Source organism: Hippocampus zosterae, chromosome 4, assembly GCF_025434085.1.
Source record: "Hippocampus zosterae strain Florida chromosome 4, ASM2543408v3, whole genome shotgun sequence".
Taxonomy (NCBI): domain Eukaryota; kingdom Metazoa; phylum Chordata; class Actinopteri; order Syngnathiformes; family Syngnathidae; genus Hippocampus; species Hippocampus zosterae.
Window position 1 is genome coordinate 24607015 of NC_067454.1, and position 20884 is coordinate 24627898.

At 41.2% G+C, this 20884-nt stretch overlaps 2 protein-coding genes, 1 long non-coding RNA gene and 4 other non-coding genes across 8 annotated transcripts; 6 read left to right on the forward strand and 1 right to left on the reverse strand.

Annotated features, from left to right (window-relative positions):
• Positions 1-332: 332 nt before the first annotated feature.
• On the forward strand, positions 333-10010 carry lin7c (lin-7 homolog C (C. elegans)). Its single transcript, XM_052063371.1, has 5 exons — positions 333-546; positions 1538-1656; positions 3533-3604; positions 3672-3881; positions 7520-10010. Exons 1-5 carry the CDS (start codon positions 510-512, stop codon positions 7685-7687), a joined length of 606 nt encoding a protein of 201 aa, XP_051919331.1. The 5' UTR covers positions 333-509; the 3' UTR covers positions 7688-10010.
• On the reverse strand, positions 442-1057 carry LOC127599442 (uncharacterized). Its single transcript, XR_007962111.1, has 2 exons — positions 927-1057; positions 442-894 (listed from the first exon to the last, which is right to left on the reverse strand). It is a non-coding gene; the product is annotated as an uncharacterized LOC127599442 (long non-coding RNA).
• Positions 10011-11703: 1693 nt separating the features above from the next.
• LOC127599418 (60S acidic ribosomal protein P2-like) lies at positions 11704-14856 on the forward strand. 2 transcript variants are annotated; one of them, XM_052063389.1, is made up of 5 exons: positions 11704-11804; positions 13111-13234; positions 13317-13365; positions 14490-14585; positions 14738-14856. In XM_052063389.1, the coding sequence occupies exons 2-5, from the start codon at positions 13112-13114 to the stop codon at positions 14815-14817; spliced, it is 348 nt and encodes a 115-aa protein (XP_051919349.1). In that variant the 5' UTR covers positions 11704-11804; position 13111; the 3' UTR covers positions 14818-14856. The 2 variants fall into 2 exon arrangements, with proteins under 2 accessions (XP_051919349.1, XP_051919348.1); XM_052063388.1 differs by lacking the exon at positions 11704-11804 and having other exon boundaries at positions 13061-13234.
• A 2424-nt stretch (positions 14857-17280) lies between these two features.
• trnaw-cca (transfer RNA tryptophan (anticodon CCA)) lies at positions 17281-17352 on the forward strand. Its single transcript has one exon. It is a non-coding gene; the product is annotated as a tRNA-Trp (tRNA).
• Positions 17353-18126: 774 nt separating this feature from the next.
• trnaw-cca (transfer RNA tryptophan (anticodon CCA)) lies at positions 18127-18198 on the forward strand. Its single transcript has one exon. It is a non-coding gene; the product is annotated as a tRNA-Trp (tRNA).
• A 951-nt stretch (positions 18199-19149) lies between these two features.
• On the forward strand, positions 19150-19221 carry trnaw-cca (transfer RNA tryptophan (anticodon CCA)). The gene has a single exon. It is a non-coding gene; the product is annotated as a tRNA-Trp (tRNA).
• A 945-nt stretch (positions 19222-20166) lies between these two features.
• trnaw-cca (transfer RNA tryptophan (anticodon CCA)) lies at positions 20167-20238 on the forward strand. Its single transcript has one exon. It is a non-coding gene; the product is annotated as a tRNA-Trp (tRNA).
• The last annotated feature ends 646 nt before the right edge of the window (positions 20239-20884 follow it).

Genomic DNA, 20884 nt, shown 5'->3' on the forward strand with positions numbered 1-20884 from the left:
GAGACCCGCACTGACTGCCTGCTCTCGTAAATTTTGTTTTGTTTTGAACAGTGGTGGGAGTAGCAGGCTTGACACTGCGTGGTTTGTCAAGAACAAACCTTGTAATCTCGATCATGGCCCGTGCAATATGCGTATCCCAAGGACATCCAATGTATGACTGCAACTGAATGCAACCTTAAATGCACATCACCGTCCAATAGGTCACAAGTCCCAAATTCAAGGCCCGAGTGGCAGATCGGGCACATCACGTCATTTAATGTAATGTAATATCACCATAATTACTGTCACTTAAACAACGGTGTCCTTTTTGATACATGAATTCAAAATTTTCCAGCGCTACCTGAACGCACCATGACACTGGCCGCTAGCCTAGCCTGCTAATTGAGCTAATCTGATTTATCACCCTTGTTGAGAGCACGTAACGTCAACGAGGATTACTAATTTGAGTTTCCCTTAGCTGCCATTCGACGTAATATCCGCGTGACACAAAACTGCGTCTCAGCAGGAAAATGGCGTCGCTTGGGGAACCTGTACGTCTGGAGAGAGGTAAAGTTAATTGGCTAGGTAGTGTGGCGTTGAAATGTTCGTGTCGATGGGAACGTCTTACCTAAAAGTAGCGTTAGCCAAGTGCAATTGCTATTGCTAAATGCATGCCGAGATTCTGTAGCATTTCGAGGGCTATGTTAGCAATTCGTTTGCATTCGATTTGGAAGCCCAAAATGCTGCTTCAATTCTAAGATGAACGCCATCTGCCATGTTAGATTGTATGATTCGTTGCTAACAAGCAAGTCAGGAAACTACTGTTTGGTTGCAATGACATGACGTTTACATTCCCGATTTTGCTGCGGTATTAAAAATAAAGAAGATGGTTCGGATGGATTGTAAGAAGTGCACCTCCTCTGCTTTGCTGGCCATGAAAAGCGCACCTCCTCTGCTTTGCTGGCCATGAAAAGCAGACATTAGCCGCCGTTAGCATTCTCTCCTGCGGTGCATTCGCAAAAAAGTACAACAGTACATACATTTTTGAGACGTTTGATCAAATTCAGTAAAAAGGTTATTATTCAGTTTTGTCAAATGATTATCAACGTGTTATTTATAATCCCAGATCATATTGAGTGAGCTTGGGAGGCCAAAACAAAACACTTTTTCCCCCTGAGTGGTTTATTTAGTTTATATAGCTGTTTATTATTGGAATTATTTATTTATTTCTTATCATGAGATTAGAAAGCATACAAAAATATAATTTTGGGTCTTATTTCCTTATGTAATATTCCTCCCTTTATTGAGAACTCGGGTGAAAATATCATCTTATGTCGGTCTATTGCAGTCACTTGGGAGGAGGTTTTTTTTCCTCAGGAAAAAAATACTCAGGAAAAACTGTGTGTGTGGGGGGGGGGCACTCTCAAAAGCAAAACAAATAACCTCTGTACTTTAAGAGTTTACTCATTTTCACTAAATGTTTGAGATCCTTGTGTCAGTATTTTTCAAACAGCGCCTTTATTTTGATACTGGATTGTGGTGTTTTGTTTGTTGACAGACATTAACCGAGCCATTGAACTGCTTGACAAGCTTCAGAGGACAGGGGAGGTTCCTCCTCAGAAACTGCAGGCCCTGCAAAGGGTCTTACAGAGTGAATTTTGCAATGCTGTCAGAGAAGTAAGATACCTGTAGTTAGGGCTGTCCTGAATTTGGGGCGGATCACAGTGATTAGGACTGTAACAATAGGTTTTTTTGACTCGATACATAATAATTTACATGCATGTTTGTTTACACACATCATCAACATTCAGTCGCATTGCTTCTCTACCTCTCCTGTCAGCCGCCGAACAAGTGTCGGCGTTCACACGGATGTGTTCACATTAGGGGTGGAACAGCTTTTGAAACCCGTCTAAACAGTTGGATTCGACTGTGTATGCTAGATTTGCTTCAATTTATTAATGAGATGAAGGAGTCAGTAACGCGAATAGCCAAGTAGCTCTAATGCACAGTTTCAAAATCAAGGCCCGGGGGCCAGATCTGGCCTGCCACACCATTTTATGTGGCCCGCAAAAGCAAATAATCATGTCAAGTTCCACGATGCATGCTAAAGTCTAAACCAAAGTTCAAATTGTGATATGTAATCCACAATAACAGTCATTATTCTTGACTTCTGATTGTAAAACTACGGTAGTTATTCCCAAAATTCATAACGGTCCTCCAAGGGAAACCGTAACTACAATGTGGCCCATGACAAAAACAACTTTGACACCCCTGCACCAATGCTTTTGGCTAACAGCAGCCTTCTGCGGTGCTCTTTTTGCACAATCCCATTGCTTGTTTATGCACTATGGGTTCTGTGAACTTTTGCCAGGAGCTTAAAGAGATTTGGTGACCGTCATCAAATATCCATTTTGAGTGCTAAAATTACTGAGTCTGGATCTCTCCAATGCTAGTGTATTTTGAGGGAGCTTAGTTCGCTTGAAATAGCTAAACATGAATACAAACACCTTAGTCAATGTGTATTTTATCTATTTGGGCTTTTATTCAAGTACAGTATTAGTAAGATAGGATGGAAAACAACCTTTGTTAAGGCTACTTACCTATTTTTCATGACAAAAATCTTACAGATAACCTGTATACCAAAGTATAAAAATTTATAAATAATGTACTTAAATAATTAACTTGTCCACTCTCAATTTAGTCACAATCGTATTTAAAAAACTCTTGAAAAGGATGTAGTTCAATTATTTTTGCTCTAACATCATTACTAAACCAGTGACTTATTGATGCAATCATTTATTGCAATAGTTTTTGTGAAAAATACATCGCCCGGAAAGATTTGTTATGGTGATAGACCTGATAACGGTGATAAGTCTGTTCTGGTGAGAGGCCTAATAACACGCAGACACATCCGCCTGTACCCTGCAGTGGAAAATACATTTTATTTGGAGCAACAAGGGAGAGAAGAACGATGTGAAAACATTCATTTGGATGCACACTCCCCATTCATTCATTTTTACTGTATGGCCAAGCTGTCAGATCGGGACGCGATAGTGGCAGATATTAAAACCATAGCCTAAAACTTGGGTACTCAAAAAGTGGGATTGGGGCATCCCTACTTGCAATGTGATTGTTTTGAATCATTCATTTGCTTTGGTTTCAGTTCACTCGCTGACAGTTCACCTCGTCGTATTGATTATCGTCTAACTGCTTGAGTAAGAACATAATCTCTTTTGTGACACTAGTTTAAGTGAACACATTTTCCATGGGAACAAATTAAAAAATGTTTGTTTCCACACACAAACTGTTTCCATCATGAAACCTCTATTAATTATACAGGCGATGATTTAAGTAGTACTTGTCAAAGTGAAACGACTAATTGAAGGTGCCTTTCACAAGATTTGTCTTGTACGAAGTATGACATGCATGATGAGGATTTCAACAAAAAAATTGTTGGAACGCCAACTTTGTATCGTATTTCACAGGAGGTTCCACTATGCGTGCTGAAATAGACACTGCAGGTTTTGATCTTTTGGCTAATTTGTTTCTACAGGTTTATGAGCATGTGTACGAGACAGTGGACATCAACAGCAGTCCTGAAGTCAGAGCAAATGCTACAGCAAAGGTTCAATCATTCAGTCACAGTGTTACAAGATATTTCAAGTATTAACAGAGAAACTCTCATCGTATAGGCGACCGTGGCGGCGTTTGCAGCAAGTGAGGGGCACTCGCATCCACGTGTGGTGGAACTTCCCAAAACGGAAGAAGGCTTGGGGTTCAACATAATGGGTGGGAAGGAGCAGAACTCTCCAATTTACATCTCGCGGATCATCCCAGGAGGCATCGCCGACCGACATGGTGGCCTGAAGAGAGGTGATCAACTTCTCTCTGTCAACGGGGTGGTAAGTCCTCTTCTTTAACAGGCAAAAGGTCTCCGCTTTTTTCCTCAGCTTTTTCATTCAATGTGTCACATTTGTTCTAATGTAACAACTCTTTAGCCGTTACTGCAGTTAGCCTGTGATGTGTCCTTAAATGTAAAACATTTTTGGAACTCCAAAAGGTAGCCTTGTCTATCTATGTTAACGAGGAACGGCTCGTTTCAAGCCAAATCGCACCCATGCTTAACCAAGCAGATTTTGATTTTAATGATGTACTTGTTGATAATGATGGCATAACACAAAATCTCAAATTTTAGGTCAACGGGAGCAGGGGTTTGGTAGCTGTGGCCGACCAAATTTTGACATTTTGGCCAAAAAGGGAGCATGGACTCCTTCCTTTTGAACCTTTTAACGCAAGAAGTGCTGGGTCACTTTTCACAAGACGGGTATTGTTGGAAATGGAATTCATATATGCAATCGTTTCGATCGGTCCATATTTTTTTGGGCACTTGACCTTTTAACCTGTACTTTGAATTTGAGATTGACCTTGTGGATTACATGACCTCAACAAAATTTTTCATGAATGTAATCTCTCAGGTTTCTCTAAAACAAAAGTTTCAGAGAAGGGTTTTTTTTTTTTTAAAGTTTTAACAATAAATTGTCAAAGTATCTGGCCCTGCAGACCTCCAATGAATATTCAACTTTCAAGGAATATCTGAGGGAATAGATCTTTTGACTCATTCTTGCTGCTAAACCTGAAAAAAAATCTCTGCAACTGGCATATGTTCTGTAGAAAATGTGAGAGATTACCATGCATGAAAATGTTTCGGTCATGTGAAATACAATGTCACTTTATATGTCAAAGGTTCAAGTTGCTCACATATGTACCAATCTTCTAAATGATTGCATATTTGGAATCCTTGTTAAATTCCCATTCCAACAACTCCTCTTTTGTAAATATTGAACCAGAGATATAAGGGTTCAATTGAAGGTGGCCATGCCGTTTTATTGCCAAAAATGTCAAAATTCGGAAGGGTGCAGCCCCTGCTCTAATTGACTTAAAATTTGAGGATTTTTGATTTTGTCATCACCATCAACAAGTAGACCAAGTTTTATTAAAATGAAAATCATCTCGGTTTATATGTTCTCTTTTTTGGGAGGGGAAGTGGTGGGTGATTTGGCATGGAGTGACCAAAATCCTTTAGTATATATTAGAGCTGTGAAACGATTAAAATATTTAATCTAATTAAAAATGCAACTGTCATAATTAACTCAAATGGACAAAAAAATTAATCGTGATTACTCACATATTTTTTATCGTTTCTGAATTTCCTTTTACATTTTTTGCCCTATTTTCCCCCATTTTAATGCTCTCATCAACATGGAATCATGAATCAGTTTTCTATGTGCCAAATGCAAATATTTACTGAAATAACAATTTCGATTTTCAATTTTACATGAACATTTTTCACTTGGAGCAGTTATTCACACATAATCTATCACACAATATTACTGTCCATCAACAACAGTGAAAACAATATTTCGTCACACAACAGCTGCTTTAACAGCTTTTTTTATAAAATCAAAACAGAGCAATATAACATTATAAAGTGCACATCTAAGGTAAACTAGTACTCGGCCTATAGTGCATTTAAACCATGGTTGCATACTTCGTTTTTCTCAAGTTTGCTTTGAACACAGCAGTCTGTTTTTGTATGTTTGTTGAAGAATAACGAGACACCGGACACCAGTGTTCATTATGTGCCGCTGTATTCAAAACTGCCCGCCGTACAAAAAAAGCGCACGCACTTCCCCCGTGCTGCTGGGGCAAACCATTCTGAAAGGGGAGGGGGGGGGGGGGTCACTCCCCCTAACACAGTCAGGCTATGTTGATTGTGTTGGTCCTTCTTGTGCGGAAGTCTCTCTACAGTTTTTGTGTAGACCTCATTTCGAATGACAACACTGGAGACGTTTTATTTTCGCTAGGTCGCTACCACTGTCAGACAAACACAGAGAAGCTCCACCCGCTCTATTTATATGGACGCAGAATACTGTAACCTTCCACACAAAATAGTTCCAAACAAGTAACAATCGTGTCAGTGGCATACATCGTATACCTGTATGATACAGACATACAGAAGAACAGATAACTTTGGTCTTGTCAGTGAAGCAATCGGGCAACTTTTTAAAAGTAAACTTTCCATTCATAAACTCTTTAAGTATCCGTTTTCGGTGTCTCGTGCTGCCGTGGCTGGCAAAACAGACGTGGGTGTGGACTTCTGCAGCGCGCTTGTTGTTTTGTTCTGGTGTATTTATAGAGCAACGTACCATCCGCTTGTGACGTGTGCCGCGTTAATATCGCGAGAAAAAATTTAATCCCGTTAATATTCATTTAAATTAATGCCAATAAAAACGCGCTAAACTGACAGCTCTAGTATATATATTTTTTTTTTCTTGGCACTTACTTACACAAACATAAAAATATGCCCAAAGGAGACCGTAATCCACCCCATCATTGCATTTTCCAGTGCTTTCCTCTTATCATTTCAATGTTGGCCTGCGTTTTCGCCTATGCAGCATTCACACTTTAGGTGAAGTGAACCAAACCACAACTGAGTTCCTTGAACCCATCTCAGTTGATGTGTGGTCACCGGTAAGTCACAGGGCACATATAGAGACAGACAACCATTCAACATTCATATTATAACCATACCGAGTGGGAACTGAACCCACGCACCCTGCGCAAAAGTCAAGCAGGTGAATCACAAAAGCGTCTGTGACTTTTCCAAACAAAAATACATTCATTAAGCACATTGTACAATCTTTCATCGCTCCTTTTCTCTTGCTCTGTGCTACAAAATGTTTTTCAACACCTCAATAAATCGTATAGGTGATGTGTCCTTGCCAACATTTGGCTTTTCCTATATACAGTGCCGTGAAAAAGTATTTGCCCATTTCCTGATTCATTCCATTTTTTTTTTTTTTCATATTTAACCAGACAAAGGTTTCAAATCATCACACCGAAACAACCGATGTTGTATTTCCTTGGGTTGTCTCTAAGTGATATTAAAATTGGTTGGATGATTTGAAATCTGGCGGCCCTGTAATCCAGTGGTTAGCGCGTTGACCTCACAGTACAGATAGTCGTGGGTTTGGCTCCGGCCTCCCTGTGTGCAGTTTGCATCTTCTCCCCCCGGCCTGCGTGGGTTTTCTCCGGGTACTCTGGTTTCCTCCCACATTCCAAAAACATGCATTGGCAGGCTGATTGAACACTCTAAATTGTCCCAAGGTCTGAATGTGGATGGTTGCTCGTCTGTGTGTGCCCTGCTATTGGCTGGCAACCGGTACAGGGTGTCCCGCCACCTACTGCCCGAAGACGGCTGGGACAGGCTCCAGCACGCTCTGCGACCCTTGTGAGGATGAAGCGGATCAGAAAATGGATGGATGGTAGATGTGCAAAAAAAAGGGGGGTGGGGGAATCAGGAAGGGGGCAAATACCTTTTCACGGCAATGAATTTGTGATGGAATAGCTTGTAAAGCTGTCCTGCAGAAACCTGATTCTGATTCTCAAATGTGAGACCCCAAATTGGTGTCCATTGTACAGTGTGCAGCCCAACATTTGAGTGGTTCTTTTTTTTTTTTTTTTTTTTTCTCCCCCCTAGAGCGTGGAAGGTGAACACCATGAGAAAGCTGTGGAACTACTTAAAGCAGCTCAGGGCACAGTGAAGCTGGTAGTGAGGTACACCCCCAAAGTCCTCGAAGAGATGGAGTCACGTTTTGAGAAAATGAGGTCGGCGAAGCGTCGGCAGCAGAATAACTATCCCCAGTAGGGTTGTTTCATGTCGACGCCAGTTCTTATGGCTCTCCTCCTCCAGCCTTCAGGCCATCTGTTCTGGTCTTTCTTGTATTCCAACTCAAAAACATTCTAGCCTACTCACACATAGTTGTAATTGATCCACACAAAAGTATACATTTTGTACTCAGTTTCTGCACCAATTAAATATTCAAATTGCTCATGGTTACTATGCTGAACATCACAGCCAAGGCATCGACATTCGTCAGCCATCTCCGTAACCAAGGCAACAGATTCAGGCTTATATTTTGTATTGCAACGGTCATGTGATAGAAAACCTGCATGGATAAAATCGCATCCATTGAAAACGTCTGACTTGGTTTCCTGAATAAGTTCTGCGAGTGTGCAAAAGCGACGGAAACGCGTCATGGCCTCATGATTGAACGTTTTGATGTTTTGTGGATGACAAGTTCATTTTGAAAAGTTTTTACTTCAGCTCACATTTGTCAGCATAGCTCACTCACATCTTGTGCATTACTTTTGGAACTGCCGGTTGAATCCTACGTTATACAAAACTCCTTTAGCGAGGAAAGTTTGCAACTCTTAAGATATTATCAAGTGAAAAGGAGTTCTCTATTTTTTCCTCGTTTGTTTCCACTGATTGTTCAGCATAGTTCTTCCGATACAAGAAAGCTGTTTAAAAAGAAATGCAAATGTGCAAATTGAAAGAAGCAGTCATCTATGAGTAAAGACTTAGAAAAGGTTTTATAGCGTTGTTTCGCCGTCTTGAGCTTTGGTGTGCCGTTCTACAACAAACTCAATGTAAAGTTGCGTTGAATGTCTCCTTATTGATCTGAACTACGTGGTTCCCGTTTTTTCCAGCGAAAACACAATGACCATTGACTGCACGACAAACACGCTCATGATAACCCACCGTATACAGCCACTGCAGTGTCTGCGGAATAACAGTATATGTATGTTCACTTATTTTGTAGCTCAACCTACTCTAATTGTAAACAGCTTTGCTTCACAACACCAAGTCCCACAAAGAATTATTTCTGATTTTGACCTTGAGAATTTTGCCATCCAATGAATAATCCATCTCTGCAATACACTGTGTAAAAATGCAACAACTGTCCTTTTATAGAATTCTCCGATAATACCTTCATGACATGTAATGTTGCTAACTAGTGATTGTTTTCAAAAAGGGGTCTCAGCGCTACTTTGATGACTGAGTGTATGTACCCGTTCAACCAACAGTTGTTTTTCTTATTTACATAGGGAATACCAAACAAGCTAATGATTTCAAAGTACTGCCTTGCTTGTCGAGTGAAGGAAAATGATTGGAACTATTTGAATGATGTTACATGTTATTCAGATTTCCCCAATGTCAAGCAAATAAACATGACGCTTATTTGGAAAGCTGTCAAAATAAGATTGAAAGTCTGGCTCACGAGTGAACACAAAATTGAAATGTACACATCAATCTATGCAAAGTATTTTTTTTTCTTAAATGGGAGACACTTGTCCTCAATTGCTGCAAAAGAGTTTGTTTTCATGGAGAATGTCCATCGAGAATGTGTCTAAGGCTGTGCAAAGTTGAATATGAAGCATTCATTCAACCGGCACAGTGAAATATATTTGAGTAACAAAACATTTAGAGAATTTCAGGGGCTACGCCGCTACCTTTTTTTTTTCTTTCTCTCTTTCTTTCTTTCCCAGTAGCCTCCTTGTTTGTTTTCGGTGACACACCATTTGTGTACATAATGTAGTTGGTGCAATATTAAAAAGTAGTTTCGCTTGTACAGTTTTATCCCGCAGCAGCATGTTGGATATCCTGCTCACGCATTTTAACACACTGAATGTCACTGTCATCTGATGTTGTCGCAAAATGTTGTGAAACAACTCAACTCTACCCGTTTTACCCAATCTCCCTTTTGGGGTGGTCAATAGAGTATTTTTATAATAGCTTTCTTTTGATATTTTTCTCAATTTTTGTAAGTGTTTTTGCTAAAGAAATAAAATCTAGGGGCAAAGTGAGTCTGCCCGTGCTGTGTGTGTAGCACAGCATTGTTCAGGCAGCAAATTGGATGTCGGTACTCTGCAGACAAACTGGCCTACGTCAGTGTTCCCTTCTCAGATCTCAACTGGTCTTTGTGCCCTCTCGAATTCTAAGAGTAAACTTGCAGCATGTGAAGCTTTTGATAATGTTTTGAAACATTTTAGTTGTGCTTGTAAAGGGTGTTTACCTGTAGATTGTGTTATATTTGTGGGGTTTTTTTCTTATTTACTATGTTGTGTTCATGTGAAATGTAGAAATAAAATGAAAGTGAAATAAATAAAACCGATGTAATCTTGAATGTCATGTTTTGTTCTCATCTTCCAACACACAATGTCTCTGTGCTTAATTGACAGTTTTTCTGTGGGGGTTTTTTCATTCCATTTGCTTACAATCCCAGGTGACTGACACTTTTTAAACTCTCATGACAAAGTGTTGTCTAAAGATAAAATCAAAAACATGCAGTTTTGCATAGCAGAGTGATTAAAAGAAAAAGAGATGAGAAAAGAGATGAGAAAGAAGCATTATTCTAGCCACATACTTAGTGACGGGGTATTTCTACCAGAAAAACTGAGCAAAACGATGTTTTTGCCTTGTGTTTGGGCATAGGGGTTTTCACGCGGGAGGGGGGGGGGCGGCTGCCACTGCAACCAAATGCCTTGTCACCCCTACTGTTGGCAAAGAATCTATCAATACGAAATTCCGATTTTTATTACGAATGTTCTTTGTGAAAAAAGGTTTTCATCACCAGATTAGAATTCAAACACGCACACACCTTCGATGAAAGACGTGGTTGCATCCTAAATGAAGTGCAATTTACCTTTACCATCTCAGACGGTGGTTTGTGGGGTCAACTTGCTAAGTGAACGGTTATCCTGTTAAACTTTGCTCAGCATTGAGAACGGCACCGTCGAGCTGGAACTTTTTGTTAAACGTTTTGCTGACCACCAACCATACTAACATCCGTGGTGTGGTTAAAAGGTATTTGTAAATATATGTGATTGAATGTAGAGGGTGTAGAAGAGTGACTACATGTAGCCTGTCAAAGACTTAAAATGAATTGTACAGGGATGAGAGTGGCTAGTGATGAAAAAAGCGGAAAGGGCCTGGCCGGGACGGGGGCGGGGCCACTTACAAAAGTGGCTCTAAACATCCTGAAGATGAAGTGTATTCAATTTTTACAGTATTCGAAACTTTAACATTAAAAAATCCTAAGATTGTTCACTATTTTTTCAAGTTTTTCAATTTGTGCAATTTTGCTTATGCATTCCTGGTGAGCACCAACATGTAACTTCAAATTTGCTGCTCAAAATCAAAACTAAAAAAGGAAACACATTCCCTGCCATATTTAAGATTTGTTCATTACTTGTATTCATAAAGTGTTGTCTAAATGTGATTTTTAAAAAGCTGTTGATTTCTTATCTCATACAGTGATAGTGAAGTCCCACACTGTTGACTCTATTTGGGTTATGAATGTATTATATAAAGTGGATGTGTATTTACAGTATATACAACAATATACAGTTTCATGAGGTAGAAAACTTTATTTTCTCTTCATTTTATAGATTTGGAACAATATAAAATTGGTCCATTTTGACTGGAAAAAAAGGCGGAAAAATCTAGTCCCTGATTGTAATTGATGAGAATGATGGCTTTGCCTACAGACACTGAGTTTGTTCGCGACATTAAACTAATGTTATAGTCACGTTGACGTGACGCGCTTGAAACTTGCCAGTGAACGCAGATAATGAAACCTCTGACGTGCTTGCGTTTGTGTGCTTTTGTGGGGACGGTTTCGAACCTACGCACTCCAAACTCAAGCTCCTGGCATCCGTTCACCCTCTCAGGGAAAATTGTTAGATCTGCCACGTAGGCTTTATTGTTTGATCCAAGAACAACCACAATAACAACACAAAACACCCTTACGGAAGGATGTATCGTGCACATGGTAGGATACGACAGCAGATGTCGCTTGAACAGAAGCTAAACACAAAACGAAGAAGAAATGAATGCACGTCCGTTTTGGGTGTGTGGCGTAATTTCCTTTCCTTCTGTGCTAACCATAAGTGAGCACGCGTTCGACTTTCTTGCTCAAGTGAGTGGCCTTTTAAATACGTTTTTATTCCATTAGTAGGTGGTCAAATGAACCACGTGGCACATTAAATATACGTTCACAAATATCTGGCTGATTAGAACGTGTCTTGTTGAGATTAAGGTTTAAAACTTGTTAGCGGTCTCTATTAGCGGGACCGAAGAGAACCGCCACATGGTATCCGACTACGACTTATGAACAGCCACTTTGACTGACTCATTTCAACAAGTTTTATGTGCAAAAAATATCGACTACGAATAAATAAATATTGCCTTGGCTTTGCTGATTTGATGAAGAAAAAAAGGATTGGCAGCGACAATCTTCACTTCAAACAACCTCGCAGAAAGTGCTTGGCAGCCAAGAACTACAATATTCTCAGTGGTTATATTGGCGCGACCGGCAATTCGTGACCTCGCGTTTTACTGGGATTTCCGTAAAAACTACAAATACACGTTTTGCGTCTTTCACCCGGTGTCGGCTAGTAGTGGTGTGGTTATAGGCGTCTCCCTGAAGATGCTCTTTTACTGCTTCGCGTCAGGGATTCGAATCCCGCGCGGTAACATTTGATTTTTACGATGTCTTGCAGACAGTTAATTGTAAGTAAGCAGGTTCGTTTCATGTATTAATTGAAGAATTGGACAATTAAGCGCTTCAACAATTTCGATATAGCTGGTAAAACTGAAATATGTGGTAGAATGATTAAGGCCCACAAAAGTAAAAAGTTAGGCTAAAGAGAATGAAGGGGTTCGCAATAAAAACAGGTAAAAATAATCTTAAAAAATTAGGTTGGAGTTACAATTAAGAAAAGTTCAAGAATGTAACCCATTATTATTATTGTTATTATTATATATTTTATTTACAAAAACAAGGTAACGTTATGATTAGGAAACGCAAAGTTACTGGACATTGCCCTAATCCCCACAGCAGGAATCGGGAGCCAGTGAATCTGGAAGCCAGTAGAACCATCATGTAGCAGCCTACACAAAATGCTATACACCTGTACTCTTGTTGAAATAGCCGATTTATGGCAGGCCCACAATTTCTCCCTGCAGCAATTGACCAATCAGCACCATTCACAGCAAAAATAATCAGAGCCAGTAACACAAAACACGGGCTCCATCTGGTATAAAAAATGCATTTTAAAATAAAACCTTGCTAATAAAAGAGAGTTGCTGGTTACGGCAAAACAACCACTGCTACTATGTTAAAGCTCATTCCTGTGATAATAACCATAAGTTAAAATAAGAATGCTTACAATCCTAGTTGCTTTTACAATGATCCCAATATTTGTTCAAATTACTTGTTACAGAATGCGTTACGTAGCTGCTTACCTGCTATCTGCCCTTGGCGGCAATGAGAATCCAGATGCTAAACACATCAAGAAGATCCTGGAAAGTGTTGGCATTGAGGCTGATGACACCCGTTTGGAAAAGGTACCTGTTCTGCACATATCAACATCTTTTTCTCTCTTTTTTTACTTGAGTGACTTTCACAAATGCCATTTACCTTCAACAGGTCCTCGCTGAGCTCAAAGGCAAGAAAGTGAATGATGTGATTGCTGCTGGTGAGTGTCACTGTTTCATGTCACTGTGGCAAGTCAAAAATTGCACGATATACAGCGATAACTGGGAAAACATTGCAATATTGTGATGTAGTTCACTAGCTAAAGGTAGCCATTGTACAGTGAATTCGTTATTGCGAATTCATGACCCACCCACATGAAGTGAAAATGTAATATTGTGAGATGCATTTTAAAAATTTGTTTTACCTCTTGTTAAGGATTTGAACAACTTAACAAAGCACATTTAAATGTGTTAAAACATATTAAAACACACTTTTGAAAGCTGTCCTTAGCACTTGTTTGCGGAGTTCTCCAATTAAAAGCCAAAATATGCATGCTTCATTTCTGTCTATTACTTAGGGCAGGGGTGTCAAACTCACTTTTGTCGTGGACCACATTGTAGTTACAGTTTCCCTTGGAGAGCCGTTCTGACTGAATTTTGTGAAACCATATAAATGTTTCACCACCTCCACATATTATTTACACAGCGAACAACAAATAGATGGATAACTAGTTTTGACATCAGGGGTAAAGAATAATGGATTGTTCGAACATTGTAATTGTTACTTTCTATATGACAATTTGAAATTTTGGTTCAGACTTTAGCAAGCATCATGGAAGTTGACCTGCTTGAATTGCTTTTGCGGGCCACATAAAATGATATGGCGGGCCAGATCTGGCCCCTGGGCCTTTACTTTGACACCTGTGACTTGGGGCTGAAACGGGTGCTGGAGTAATGGGGCCTTTTTTCTGCCTCGGGTACCTGCTAATTTTACATGCACTGTACACCAGGGGTATGGAACGCCGGTTCCTCAGAAGCCATATGCTGCCTTTTTTAGATCTTTCTCTACTTCAAGACACCTGATTCAACAATCAGCTCATCAGCAGGCTCTGTGGAAGCCTGAAACGATCCAATATTTGATCGCTGCAGCCCAACCGTCGCTCTCGATTGAAGTTATATAGTACAATTGACACATACACCAAAAGGGAGTCAAAGTTGAATGGTCACCTTAAACTAATGGCAATTTATTTATTTACCCTCCGACCCCCCCAGCCTCGTGATACTGACCACCCTCTGCTAAAATGATCGACACCCTCAGTTTTAATTCTTGTCTTGTCTCTTCAAGGTATGTGCAAACTCGCCAGCATGCCAGCAGGCGGTGCTGTAGCAGTGGCCACCTCTGCAGCTGCTGGTTCAGGAGGAGCTTCCGCACCTGCTGCAGGTGAGCGTCAAAATATTTCCACATCTTTTGGCGCTCTGGACTTTTGCTTTCTACTTGGCATGTTAGCTATCTGGACAGTTCTTCGTGTTTTTGATGGCCTGCATAATCACAATATAACGAGACTCAACTGTTTCTTTGATTTACTTTTCCAGCTGAAGAAAAGAAGAAGGAGGAGAAGAAGGAAGAGTCTGAAGAATCCGATGATGACATGGGATTCGGTCTTTTTGACTAAAAGAGCTCTGTATGGAATAAAAAATGTTTTAAAACAAAACCTCTTGTTCTTATAGTTTAGGAATTGCATAACAAAAAGATCCTTGTGTCAAAAATGTGGGATCAAATATTAATTCAGTAAGTGTACAAAGTCAAGAATCTTATGTATAATGTAATTGTCTGGGAGGGCAGTTCAATGGTTCACTCCTAGCCATCTGGCATCATAATTTGTGAGTAACTGATTTTCCATCTATCCATTTTCTGATCCACTTTATCATCACAAGGGGGGTGCTGGAGCCTATCCCAGTTGTCTTCGGGTAGTAGGCAGGGTACACCCTGAACTGTTTGCTAGCCAATTGCAGGGCACACATAAACAAACAACCATCTGCGCTCACACTCACACCAAGGGGCAATTTAAAGTGTTCCATTAGCCTGCCATGGATGTTTTGGGAATGTGGGAGGAAAATCGGAGGAGTACCTGAATAAAACCCATACCGCTACACTATGAGGCCAAGGCGCTAACCAGTCGGCCATCGGGCCCACCCTTAAAATGATTTGGTTACCCAAAAAAGGTATATGAACACTGCGGTTGTGTAGAAGAGTTTGTGGGTTTAAACATCGCCTCGATCCATACTGTGGCGTTGTTGGGTTCTACAGGGGTGTGTGTGAATGGTCCCTGTGTGTCCCCCATGGCTAGTGACCGGTCCAGGGAGTACTCTGCTCAAACTCCTCTGCGATAGACTCTAGCTTGCCTACGATCTGACGAATGAGGAAAAGGGTTTTAGAAAATGGTTGGAAAATATGTATGGTATGTACCAGTAAAAGCGCTATATAAATCAGCATGTATTGTAAATGTTCAAAGAAAACGTGTAAGAGGGAGGATGTTATAAAAATCTCCAGCTACAGCGATTTAAAACAAATATTTCTCTCCTCTTTTTCCTTGCATGATAGCGCTTAAAGGAGTATTACACTAATTGGGAACTATTTTTGTTAGGTGGCTCTTGAGCAAGCAAAGCATTATTATAGTGTACATTTGTTACAGCTGCCGCTGTTGTGAAAGCGCTATATAAATCAGCATGTATTGGTTGTTCGTCTCTGTGTGCCCTGCGATTGGCTGGCAACCCATTCAGGGTGTCCCCCGCCTACTGCCCGGAGACAGCTGGGATAGGCTCCAGCACCCCCCGTGACCCTAGTGAGGATCAAGCGGTTAGGAAGATGAATGAATGAATGTATTGTATTGTGTTTTGGGGTTATTCTAGTCGTGTAAGTCACTTTATGAACTCCAAGTTCCACCTATACCTTTGTCCAGAAGATGGTAGTAAAACATCCTTTAATGTGTAAAACATACTTCAACGTTTTTAAATTTTGCTTGGAGAGCCTTATTTCAAGGGCAAATACTTGTCACTCTGCCCTGTGATTGGATGGTAACCATTTCAGTATGGACCTGCTGCCGAAAGACACCTGGGATCGGTTACAGCGCGCCAGGGACCTTAGTCAGGATAAGAGGTTCGGACGGAGATTTGCAACTACAGGATTGCATCGCGACAATTCAGAAGACATCAATGTCGTATTTTGGGGTGCTGGCTCACTTCCTTGGGCAAGACCGTGCTATCCAATAGACGTCTACAGAGCATTGCAAAACTACGGAGCCCCTAAAGCAGGCATGTCCAAAGTCCGGCCCGCGGGCCGGATTTGGCCCGCGGTCGAATTTCATCCGGCCCTCGGCCCCCTGTCATAAAATCAGTGCCGTCTGGCCCGCAGGTTGGGCGCAATGGAACACGTGTTGCATTGACTGAGGTCTCGTCGACTGGTGAGTGATGTTTCATAGAGTACTGCTTCCCTCTAGTGGCTAAATGAGTAATAGCATTCACTAAATGAGTAATAGCATTTAAACACTAGAGGGCATCACTCACGAGTTAACAAGACATCACTCCGTGTTTATATTGACTGATATGTCATATTTCAAATTCCTGTTTCAAATGAACCAAAAGAAATTCTTAAGATTGTTGAAATTAAAATAAAAATGGAAATGTGAAACAGACTGGCTTACTAAAATTTGTTGAACAATATTGTTGTTCAATGTAAAGAATGTCAGCCAAGGTCGGCCCCCCGACATTTTACCACATAAAATCTGGCCCCCTTGGCAAAAAGTTTGGACACCCCTGCCCTAAGGGGACATGGAAGGAAAAAAACTTTGCGAGATCTCGCATAGAAAGATTGCGAGATCTCGCAATCTTTTCATGCGCGTTGATCTACTTCCGGGTCAGCTTGGCGAATGTTGACTGTCGTGCGCGGCGAATTGATAGGGAGTGAAATTATAGCCCTCGTAGAAGCGGTGACGCCCAAGAAAAATAAATGGGTTTGATTCAAATAAAAATAACCGATTTGATTTATTTGGATTTCTTTCTACCCATTAGGTAAGCTCCAGTATTATGCGTTTGGAATGGTATTATATAATATTTGACGGATTCTACACTGCTGGTGTGACTCTGTGGCGCAATGGTAGCGCGTCTGACTCCAGATCAGAAGGTTGCGTGTTCAAATCACGTCTGGGTCAGACAAATTTTGTCAGTCAAAACTTGCGGAATTTCATATTTAATGTCAAGTCAACTTTATTGCTACATGTGCAACATACCGGACGGATGAAGGTTCTTTCCTCACGAGAGAGAGGAAACGCTGCGGGTACCCGCTCCACCATCAAAAGAACAGTTAATATAAAATGACAAAACAATACAACTCAACACATACAGTAAGTCACAGACCGTCGTGCAATTTTAACCCCTTTTTCTACATACACTTTGTTGTTTGAAGCACTTATAGATGAAAGAGGAGGAATTAACAATGCAACTCTGTCAATTTAGCGCATCCCAAAAGCAGACACTTCCGACATACAGACAACGGTCAAAACTGGCCCACTCGAAGTTTCATACAATCTGGCCCAGTTTGTTTGAAAGTGAAATAAGTAGTATGGCACCCTTATGGTTAAGCGGACGACACTTCCAATCTGTGAGGCCACCAATGTGGAAATTCCGGGTTTTGACTTGTTTTTGGAAGAAGGCCACTCGTGGCCTTCGTCCAAAGACAAAACTGCATGACATTTGTCACTCCTCAAAGATAAGGATTGAAATTATGGCCACAGCAGAGGTGGTGAGGACAAAAAATATATACTGTATATAATTTTTATTCAAATCAGAATCATGGATTTGATTGTTTTGTATTTTCTTTCCATCCACGAAGAAACCTCCAGAGTCCTGAGCAGTATTTTCACGGTAGCCAAAAATTTGGACTAATAATTGCGATATAACTTACACATATCAGCCATTGATTGTGTGACTCTGTAGCGCAACGGTAGCGCGTCTGACTCCAGATCAGAAGGTTGCGTGTTCAAATCACGTCAGGGTCAAGTGTATTTTGTAGGCCGTACTAAGTAAAACTTGCAGAACGACATGTTGAAGAATGCAACTGTGTCAATTTAGCGGACGGTTTAGCAGACACGCCAAATGTACGACTTGCGGTCAAAACTGGCCCACTCGAAATTTCATCCAGTCTGGCCCAGTTTGTTTGAAAGGGAAATAAGTAGTATGGTACCCTTACGGTTAAGCGGACGGCACTTCCAAACTGTGAGGCCACCAATGTGGAAATTCCGGGTTTTGACTTGTTTTTGGAAGAAGGCCACTCTTGACTCTTGAGTACTTGCACACTGCAAGAATCAAGACAAGGGCACAGAAAATCCTCCTGGATCCCCCGCACCCTGCCCACCACCTTTTTCAGCCACTCCCCTCAGGCAGACGCTACAGATCCATGCGCACCAAATCCAGTAGACACTTAAACAGCTTCTTCCCTCTAGCCATTAACTCCTTAAACAGTCACTGACATAGTCACTCTTCTTGCACCACAAAATGGTACTACAAAACTACTGGTTACTCTAAAATGGTTCATTTAAGATTCAATGATTTTGTTGTTTACGATGATACTAGTGCAGCGTATTATACCGGAGACAAATTCCTTGTGTGTTCGACATACTTGGCCAGTAAAGATGATTCTGATTCTGATTCTGATTCTGATTCTGATTCTGATTCTGATTCTGATGGCCCTCGTCCAAAGACAAAACTGCATGACAGTTGTCACTCCTCAATGATAGGGATTGAAAATATGGCCACAGTAGAGGCAGTGAGTACAAAAAATATATATTGTATATAATTTTTATTCAAATCATAATCATGGATTTGATTGTTTTGTATTTTCTTTCCATCCACGAAGAAACCTCCAGAGTCCTGAGCAGTATTTTCACGGTAGCCAAAAATTTGGACTAATAATTGCGATATAACTTACACATATCAGCCATTGATTGTGTGACTCTGTAGCGCAACGGTAGCGCGTCTGACTCCAGATCAGAAGGTTGCGTGTTCAAATCACGTCAGGGTCAAGTGTATTTTGTAGGCCGTACTAAGTAAAACTTGCAGAACGACATGTTGAAGAATGCAACTGTGTCAATTTAGCGGACGGTTTAGCAGACACGCCAAATGTACGACTTGCGGTCAAAACTGGCCCACTCGAAATTTCATCCAGTCTGGCCCAGTTTGTTTGAAAGGGAAATAAGTAGTATGGTACCCTTACGGTTAAGCGGACGGCACTTCCAAACTGTGAGGCCACCAATGTGGAAATTCCTGGTTTTGACTTGTTTTTGGAAGAAGGCCACTCTTGACTCTTGAGTACTTGCACACTGCAAGAATCAAGACAAGGGCACAGAAAATCCTCCTGGATCCCCCGCACCCTGCCCACCACCTTTTTCAGCCACTCCCCTCAGGCAGACGCTACAGATCCATGCGCACCAAATCCAGTAGACACTTAAACAGCTTCTTCCCTCTAGCCATTAACTCCTTAAACAGTCACTGACATAGTCACTCTTCTTGCACCACAAAATGGTACTACAAAACTACTGGTTACTCTAAAATGGTTCATTTAAGGTTCAATGATTTTGTTGTTTACGATGATACTAGTGCAGCGTGCTATACCGGAGACAAATTCCTTGTGTGTTCGACATACTTGGCCAGTAAAGATGATTCTGATTCTGATTCTGATTCTGATTCTGATTCTGATTCTGATGGCCCTCGTCCAAAGACAAAACTGCATGACAGTTGTCACTCCTCAATGATAGGGATTGAAAATATGGCCACAGTAGAGGCAGTGGGTACAAAAAATATATATTGTATATAATTTTTATTCAAATCATAATCATGGATTTGAATGTTTTGTATTTTCTTTCCATCCACGAAGAAACCTCCAGAGTCCTGAGCAGTATTTTCACGGTAGCCAAAAATTTGGACTAATAATTGCGATATAACTTACACATATCAGCCATTGATTGTGTGACTCTGTAGCGCAACGGTAGCGCGTCTGACTCCAGATCAGAAGGTTGCGTGTTCAAATCACGTCAGGGTCAAGTGTATTTTGTAGGCCGTACTAAGTAAAACTTGCAGAACGACATGTTGAAGAATGCAACTGTCTCAATTTAGCGGACGGTTTAGCAGACACGCCAAATGTGCGACTTGCGGTCAAAACTGGCCCACTCGAAATTTCATACAATCTGGCCCAGTTTGTTTGAACGGGAAGTAAGTTGTATGGTAGCCTGACAGTTACGTCTACTATACTTTCAATTTGTGAGGCCACCAATGTGTAAATTCCGGGTTTTGACTTGTTTTTGGAAGAAGGCCACTCTTGACTCTTGAGGACTTGCACACTGCAAGAATCAAGACTAAAAATAAATGGATCTAGGTTTCCCTTGCCCGGACGCGGGTCACCGGGGCCCCCCTCTGGAGCCAGGCCTGGAGGTGGGGCTCGTTGGCAGGCGCCTGGTGGCCGGGCTTACACCCATGGGGCCCGGCCGGGCACAGCCCGAAGAGGCAACGTGGGTCCCCCTTCCCATGGGCTCACCACCCATGAGAGGGGCCAAAGGGGTCGGGTGCAATGCGAGCTGGGCGGCAGCCAAAGGCGGGGACCCTGGCGGTCCGATCCGCGGCTGCAGAAGCTAGCTCTTGGGACATGGAATGTCACCTCTCTGGCAGGGAAGGAGCCCGAGCTGGTGTGTG